Source organism: Rhinichthys klamathensis, unplaced genomic scaffold (assembly GCF_029890125.1).
Source record: "Rhinichthys klamathensis goyatoka isolate OS25496 unplaced genomic scaffold, OSU_Roscu_1.1 h1tg000015l_1, whole genome shotgun sequence".
In the NCBI taxonomy this organism is placed as follows: Eukaryota; Metazoa; Chordata; class Actinopteri; order Cypriniformes; family Leuciscidae; genus Rhinichthys; species Rhinichthys klamathensis.
The window spans coordinates 1,603,420-1,612,456 of NW_026606567.1; the positions used below are offsets into that span (position 1 = coordinate 1,603,420).

The 9,037-nt window shown below is 41.4% G+C and overlaps 1 protein-coding gene across 4 annotated transcripts in view; it reads left to right on the top strand.

Moving 5' to 3' along the window:
* The window catches only part of sdk2a (sidekick cell adhesion molecule 2a), a 140,347-nt gene extending 132,284 nt beyond the window's left edge, over positions 1-8,063 (top strand). For all 4 annotated transcript variants that reach the window (XM_056272437.1, XM_056272446.1, XM_056272454.1 and 1 more), the window contains 2 exons: positions 3,122-3,251; positions 7,590-8,063. In XM_056272437.1, the coding sequence (XP_056128412.1) occupies positions 3,122-3,251; positions 7,590-7,991 (532 nt within the window). In that variant the 3' untranslated portion in view covers positions 7,992-8,063. The remainder of the gene's footprint in view (positions 1-3,121; positions 3,252-7,589) is intronic.
* The last annotated feature ends 974 nt before the right edge of the window (positions 8,064-9,037 follow it).

A 9,037-nucleotide genomic window follows, 5' to 3' on the forward strand; every position in this document is an offset into this window, starting at 1 on the left:
GGATTGAGTTGGCATGGATTTTAATGACAGTCGCTCTTTTCAAATTTCCAACTGCAATCTGTCAGCTGAAAGAACACACCAGACTGTGGAAGTTGGACCACTCGGACCTCCCTCATTTGTGTCTTATTGACATTCAAAGTGCATTCTGTAGAAATGTACTATTTATGTAAGCTGCTTCAACAAAGCATCTTTCGACACATGCTCTTGCGCTGAGATCAGCGATGAGATTCATGATGGTCATACCGTCTCCCCGGTTGCTCAAGGACTAAGAGAAAGATTTAAAAGACAGTACGTTATCAATGACATTTTTTTTTTTTTGAGGCTTGCCACAGGCAACCCAAAATATCTTTTGTCACTTCTTGCACATTTAGCCAAATGTCAGCCACAACTTTGAACCCCTTATTATCTACAATAAATTGATTATTAATGACAGCATGTAGGTTTTGTCTTTATTGTCTGATACAGATCATAACACTGTTTTCTAACCAGTTGCGATCCAACATGTTTACACACTGCAAGCCAATCAGAGGATATTTGCTGTTTAGTTTGCAATTAGGTGGACCACGATTTTGGACCAATGAGATTTCATGGTGGGTGGAGCTACACAGTGTGACGCTTGCAGAAAGAGAAATTAAATGGCCAATGTATTCGAAAAGCTTGAGCGACTGCTGTTGCTATAATTAGCTCATTGGGCGAATGTGACCAGGTTGCATATTTTCACTAACCTTGTCAAACATTGTTTGAAAACTTTCAATGTAATATGTAGAATTAAAACAGTTTAGTACATGTATCACATCCTTTGAAGCCATTCAAGCCTTAATTGGCGGGGTCAGACCTCCCTCAAACCATTCTGTAGTTCACGTCCTGCTTCAGGACTTCTGCAGACACTTTAGATTTGAACATATTTGCATGAACAGTGTACACTTATGGTCTACAGTTTTCTAATGTAGTTTCTTTACGAAGGAGTTTGAAGGCTACTTAACGTGATTGGATGAAGGGATGGGTCTGCTTCAAGCTTCCTCTGGTGGTAATTAGAGAAGCCGCTCTGCGCCCATTATACTGGAATGTGCTAGGGGGTTTGTGCTGGTCCTCTGCCCAGTTGCAGAGGCCCAGATTTGGGATCAAAGAGTGCAGTGAAGAACTTCCACTTTGGATGCAGTCCTGCTAATGAGCTCGCATCAAGATTGAGCCACGAGAGATATCTTTGATAGAGGTAGAAAAGGAAAGGGTTTGGTATGCGACGGAAGAGATCGAGGCGAGAGATTAGGATGGATAAGGAGAATGGACGACCTCGGCGCTCGTGAATAATTGAAGCCCCTTTCTGGCTTCTGAGGGGTGTTGGGGGCTGTTTGAAGTGGCTCCGCCTCTCTGCTTCAACCTTTCTCAAACCTCAGCCTCCTCTGAATTTTAAACAGATACAATGTCATAACCCTCCCCTCCCCCTAGGTCTCTTGCTTTATTCCCAGAGGCCCGATTTTTGTCGGGACAACCCTTCCACCACCAAGGCTTTCCATTAGTATACAGCTCGCGCATGGTCCTCTTGTTCATTTTCAGGTTGAACAAAGCTTCATATGTTTTGCTATTGATGCTATCTGCTAGTGGATGTCATGTTTTTCACAAACCCTTTTGCCTATCAGATATTCTTTTTACTCATTAGTTCCCCGTGTGGTTCTTTAAAGTTTTTCCCTGTGTGTGTTATTTCAGCTTGATTTATAAGCCAACTGAAGTAAAGGGAAGCTTAGCAGCCTCAGTTCAAAAGCTAATGTCTCCAGTGACCTTGGCTTTGAGCATATCAGACCTCATTATGGCAAATCAAGTAAACCCATCCTGCTATGCGGCGATCCTTCTACCTTCTTTTTTAACGAGCACAACCCCTTTTAACAGTTCGTCCACAGTAGCACCCAATGAGTGGGTGATTCCCTGTCCCTTTCCCTTCAGAAGTCTCATCATCTGTTGTTTCTCCTGGACTGTATAGACTGCACTATGAGTGTATTCATCCAATCAAAATCAGCTTTGATCCATGATGATGCTGCATCATTGGGTTTTTATGAGTTCCTTGTGATGTCTTTAAAACTCCTACACAGTCTAGTCCACATTCAAGTGATTATTTACAGTCTGCTTCAAAGAAAAAGCACCATGAAAGTATCAGAAAAGTGGCCCGTATGATTTGTGCACTTAATTCCAAGTATTTTTAAACCATGTAGTAATTTGGTGTGAATAACAGGATGAAATGTCTTGATTTAGAGCTGTTGCAATATACAGGTAAAACCGTTATATTTAAAAAATGAAATATTGATATTGTGTTAATACACATATGATAATATTGTAAATAACCTAGTAACCAGTAGCAATCTTATTGACCATCTAACATGGTATTGCACCTTAACGCTGGTTGCCACCCATCATAATACAGAAAAAAAGATGAAAAAGAAGGTGACAATGCAGTGTGTAGCTACTACTGCGCCACAAAATTTACTCTACCCGCACAAAAAAGTTTGCTCACCAATGTGGACGTTTTTTGGATTTGGTAAAAAAAAAAGACGGGGTGTTAAAAACCCCAGTCTGGAGGAAGTGTATAGTTCAACAGTTCTTTTTGACTGCTCTTTACAAACTGCTCTTTTTATGGTTACAAACTATTTCTGCATTCGTACACTTGAATTTTTATATTTATATATTTGTTAAAACACAATATAAAAATGAATTTGACGTTATAGTCATAATCGTTTTGGCCATGATAATCCTGTAGTGTAATGTAATGTAATATTGTGAAAGATCTATTTTAACTTAAAGGGATAGTTCACCCAAAAAGGAAAATGCTGTCATCTACTCACCCTCGGGTTGTTCCAAACCTGTATGAATTTCTTTCTCCTGCTGAACACAAAAGAAGGTATTTTGAAGAATGCTGGTAACCAGACAGTTTGTCAACTGTTTGGTTTTCCATAATTTTCAAAATATCTTCTTTTGTGTTCAGCAGGAGAAAGAAATTCATACAGGTTTGGAACAACCCGAGGGTGAGTAAATGATGACACCATTTTCATTTATCTATCAACTATCCCTTTAACATCAGAGATTTCATTTCATCAGTGAATTAGTAAATGATTTCTCTGTGTTGGTCCTCCAGATCTCCACCGCGACCCAGTCCCGGCAGCCTGCACTACTCGGATGAAGATGTCAGCATCAAGTACAATGACTTGGTCCCAGCTGAGAGCAGCAGCCTGACCGAGAAGCCCTCCGAACTGTCTGATTCACAGGTGATTCACCCCAAAAAGGCAAATTTTTTTTTTTTTTTTTTTACTAATCTGTTTTCTGGAATCAGAATGCACCAGTCTTAAAACATGTTGCGGATCTTATCGCCCTTGATTCATCAGTGCATGTTATTCTTAGACAAAAACAAAAAATCAAATATGTCTTTGAAATGACTTTCTGTTTCGGCTGACAACACAAATCCCTCTTATTTGTCAACCCCTCCCCCTAACCGCCTGACTTCAGTCTGGTATAAAATGCCCACTGTTTCCAATTCAATTAATTGCTAAATCAGGTCCTGTCTAGCATCTTTCTCACTGAATACCCCATTTCACTCCTAAATACACAACGATTCACTTGACTGTATTGTTTATCATTCACATGTTTTCTTTTGTCAGCAGGCTTGTGGATGTCATTTAACATTGTAAATGAAGTGTTGAACACACAAAACACTACAGACCATCCCCCACAGGGAAGAAAAAAACACACAGAAGGGGTCTTTTTAACATCTGGATTGTTTTTCTAAGACGGCAATGAGATTAAATGGAGAACAAATGGAGATGATTGCTTCAAGGAGTAGTTCACTTTCAAATAAAAATTAGCCTATAATTCACTCACCCTCAAGCCATAGGTGTATATGAATTTCTTCTTTCAGACGAATACAATCGGAGTTATATAAAAAAATATCCTTTCTCTTCCAAGCTTTATAATGGCAGTGGATTGCAACCAACAGATCGAAGCTCAAAAACGTGCATCCATCCGTCATAATCGAACTTCACGTGACTCCCGGGGGTTAATCAAGGCCTTCTGAAGCGAAGCCATGCGTTTTGTGTAAGAAAAATATTCATATTTAAAACTTTATAAAGTAAAATAACTAGCTTCTAAAATAACTTCTTCTAAAATAACTAGAATCCGTATGTTGGCCAAACCAACATACGGATTCCACTTAAGTCTAAAGCGCAACTTATGCGAGTAATGCGATGTACTGCTAATATTTACGCTACGCCATGATGACGTGACGTACTACGCTATTTCTGACGTCATACGTTTCGTAAGTTGCGCATTAGGGGCAAGTTAGAAATTTTACCTTGTGACGTGTTAAATAGGAAACGAGCCGAGTTCCTTTACGATGGATGGATGCACACTTTTAAGCTTCAATCTGTTGGTTGCAATCCACTGCCATTATAAAACTTGGAAGAGCCAGGATATTTTTTAACATTACTCTGATTGTATTTGTCTGAAAGAAGAAAGTCATATACACCTAGGATGGCTTGAGGGCGAGTAAATCATGGGCTAATTTTAATTTTAAAGTGAACTAATCCTTTAAGTCTTCTGCCTCTTAGGCTTCTCCTGACCAAAAAAAAAAAAACCCTAGTAATCTCACCTGTCTCCTCTAGAGATCTCAAGAATATCACTCCTTTTACTGTACATCAGCAATTCATTTGTCTGAATTTTAGAAGAGACAAAGTTGATACTTAAAAGAAACAAAAGCAGAGAACTTCCTTAAATCTCTTAAAAGAGCAATGAAAATGAGAACATGTTCCTATGAGCCTTCAAAATGCCATTTATTTAAGCTGAACCATTATTTCTACAAACACATTAAAAATGAATGATGATAAGAATGACCTTTCTTTTACAAACTGCTCACCTCATTCCAGACTAGCTGGTCTCATTTCTATGCATTGCCTGGAAAGGAAGGGAAAATGGCTTAAAATGTTTCTCATGTCTGAAATTTTCATGTTTGCAGTATTTGATACAGTAACTATGAAACTGGGGCTTAAAGTGTCATGGGGATTAGTGAATCATTTGTCCCAAGCTGTGAGAAAGTAGGGGGCACTCCTCTTTGTTTTGAGCATTTGTCTTTCCTCCCACAATCCCACTGGGAGCTTTTTGTTGGGTACCCAAACTATAATAACATTCCTCCTTCAAAGAAAACCCCCCCACCATGCCACAATTTAGCATAATGTCATCGTAAACAAGCGATGTGGGTTTTAATTCAGTCCCTCTCTGACAGCTACAGTTTGAGTAGAGCATTTCTGAGAACCATCTGTCATCGTTACTTATTATGATTTTGATTTGTCATCTGTGAGGTTCTGTAAATAATGTTTTTTGCCCTTTCAGGAGGCGCTTATGTTTTCATATAAGATCACTGCTCCTCCGAGTTTTGGGTGAGGCTGTAGTTTGTGTCTAGTAGTCTAGTAGAGCAGTGCTGATGATAGGAATCTGTAGAGTAGTTGCTCATATCCCTCTCATTAAAACAATAGCTCATATTTAATTTCACCCTAATGGCGCCCTATGTACCCTTTTGTGTTTCATATAAAAGTATAAAAGTAACAGTAAAAATGACAATTCTCAGTTTGGGTAAATTATTCCTTGATTCAATTATTCCTCCAATTTCGTAAAGAAATTAATTTTTCTACATGTACACTACCATTCAAAAGTTTGAGATCATAATTTCGCTCACCAAGGCTACATTTATTATTTTGATCAATACAGTAAAAACAGTAATATTGTGAATTATCATTCCAAATAACTCTTTTCTATTTAACACATTTTTAAAATGTAATTTATTCCTGTGATGGTGAAGCTGAATTTTCAGCATCATTACTCCAGTCTTCAGTGTCAGATAGATAGACAGACAGACAGATAGACAGACAGATCGATCCATTTTAATACCCAATGGGGAAATTGTAATGCATACAATTTACAATTTGAATTCCATTACAATACAATTCAATACAATTCAGAAATCATTCTAATATGATGATTTGATGCTCAAGAAACATTTCTTATCATTATCAATGTTGAAAACGTCTCGGTTACGTATGGTAACCCTTGTTCCCTGAGGAGGGAACGGAGACGTCTCATCGGAGGAGTTTCCAACGAATTGGGATCACGCTAGGGAGACCAATTGCCTTCGAGTGAACTAAAACGAGCCAATGAACATTGGCATGCAGGACTTGCATTCCACGCCCCGCCTGCCAGTGCGGGTATAAAGCGGAAGCAAGCGCACACACATATGCTTTTCGCTGAGGAGCCGGACGGTGTCCAGTCCTCCGCGAAGGTACAGCAAGCATGGCGACGGGACGAGACGTCTCCGTTCCCTCCTCAGGGAACGAGAGTTACCATATGTAACCGAGACGTTCCCTTTCGTTCGGGAACTCCTACGTCTCGTCGGAGGAGTTTCCAACGAATTGGGATCCCTAATAAAACGCCATGGTGCTGGCCCCTTCCAGCGCCCAACTTAGCTTCACGCCAAAGCAGTTTAATAGTTTTCTTTACGGCAGGAGCTAGCTAGGAAGGATCACACTGCTGTTCTGCAAGACCCGCTCAGTGGATTTGGATAACACTGGGGAAGCGTGCCCAGCCTGTAGGAGGGAATGCTTCAGAGCCCCTGCCCGCCCGAAGGGAGGCACTGGAATATACATATGTACTAGCCTGTGGGGTAGTGAAACATGTGGCAGTCCCTGAGGTAGTCCCAGCCCGAGGGGTGGGAGCGTACTCAGCAGGGACTACAGAACAGGTCTGTCGAGGGAAAGACACGGAGCTAACCCGGAGGGTAGCTGGAACGTGGAAAAAATGGGTCGCCAAAGGGACCACTGTAAGGCCACCCAGTCTAATAACAACTCTACGAGAGGTAATAGACCTGGCGCCGGGCGAACAGCCTCGCCTGGTGCCGGAGGGGTGATGGAGGAACTCACGAGGTTAACCGTATGTTGGGGAACCAACGGAGCAAAAAGACGCACGTATCCGGCCCATGGGGCGGGAATGCCATAGCAAGCCGACATGACCTAATTCCTCTCGCTACTGGCCGTAGCGAGTTCACGGGAGGAAACAGGTTCAACACGGAGGCTATAAAATCTAGGGAAGCACCGTCACACCAACACAGAGAGGTCTCGGTAAACAGAGACTCGTTGTCTCATCCACTCAGAGGACACAACCGGTCGGCTCCGAAGCAAAAAGCATATGTGTGTGCACTCGCTTCCGCTTTATTCCCGCACTGGCAGGCGGGGCGTGGGATGCAAGTCCTGCATGCCAATGTTCATTGGCTCGTTTTAGTTCACTCGAAGGCAATTGGTCTCCCTAGCATGATCCCAATTCGTTGGAAACTCCTCCAACGAGACGTAGGAGTTCCCGAACGAAAGGGAACAGCTATTTTTAAAAAACATATATAAATCTTTTGTAACAATGTACTGTAAATGTCTTTACTGTCACTCTTGATCAATTTAATGCATCCTTGGCTTTTATCCGAATTAAAAAGTGCCACAATGCACAGTTCAAGTACAGGCTATTACAAAAAGTGAAGGTAATGTATAACAGAATATTTCTTTCTTATTCAATTACAGGGCAGCGACAGCGAGTACGAGTTGGATCCAAACCGGCAGAAGACCCACTCGTTCGTCAACCACTACATCAGTGACCCCACCTACTATAATTCCTGGCGCCGGCAACAGAAGGGCGTCTCTCGGCCTCCGGCGTACGGCTACGCCCAGCCCGACTCGGTGGCAGAACAGGAGTCCCGACCCCACCCGCCTCCGCTGCCACCGTTACCACCTCTGCTACCCCACAGCAATCCCTCCCCGCAGCCCCAGGGCCAGGGCACCCTGTTCAGGCCCAAGGGGAGCCGGACTCCCACCCCGTCACTGCTGTCCTCTGACACCCACAGCCAGCACACCCTGTACAGGCCCCCTAGCAGCCTGGGCACCTCCGCCCAGGTCCCGGCCACAGGATTCTCTTCGTTTGTTTGATACAAGACTCTCATTCCAATGACAACACGCATGGGAGGGACTCCTGCAGTGTTATTGGTCTGTTCTGTTTTTTTGTTGTTTTTTTTCTTGCTGCAACCGTGTCGGACATCAACAGCTGCTTTTTTTGGCCGGGTGTGCAGGTGTATTGTGGGTTTATATGTGCGTGCAAGAGCATTAAAACAGACAATCATTCTGAAGGAAATCGGTTTGTTGATTGTACATTTTAAAATATATTCACTTCATCCGTCACTAAAAAAAAAAATGTGGATATACAGAAAAATTTCCTAAATATTTAAAAAAACTGACTGCATATATAGCGGAGTCCTAAATTCTGAGAATTTTTTCCAAGGTTCATTTAAGTTTTAGTATTTTTGAAATATTTAAGGGCGAAGCAAGGGCAACAGTAGTGGTCTCAGACTGTTGGAGCCCAATGTAAATGTTTTAAAGTGATGAGAACAAACTGCATTTCACATAATGCTGCCGATTTCCAAAGCGCTTATCTTTATAATTCTGTTTTTGTGATATCGCTTCGATGTCAGTCACACAGAAATCAATGACAGACTATTTCTGAAGGGAAAACATTGCAACTGTGAGTTTGTAGCAATGTCGGTCTGTTGAAACGGAAGAAAAAGAGAACATTCTGCTTCTTAGACAACAACAAACTTTGAGAAGGGAAAAGTATGGAATTTCTGTATGATTCATACAGAACATTTTTTATTTATTTTTTGCTTATATTGCTTATGTCCAACCAAGGAGATGTTGCAAAGGAAGATGCGCTACCATCTTTTCATTATTTTCATCGAATTGTGATACATTTGGGATGGGAATGTGGCTCAGTGAATAATCCAATTTATTCTGCAGTATTTATGGATAGGATTGGGTCAAACTTTTTGTATAGTTTGTGGAGGATCACATCTATAATTTAGTACTAGCTAACAGGGACATTTCTCAGTTTCTTTAGCTAATCTTCGGGTTTTCTCAAAGTTATGAACAAACGTTCCTCCAGAATGTTCATTCATAGTTATCTGGTCTTTAATAATGTTCTC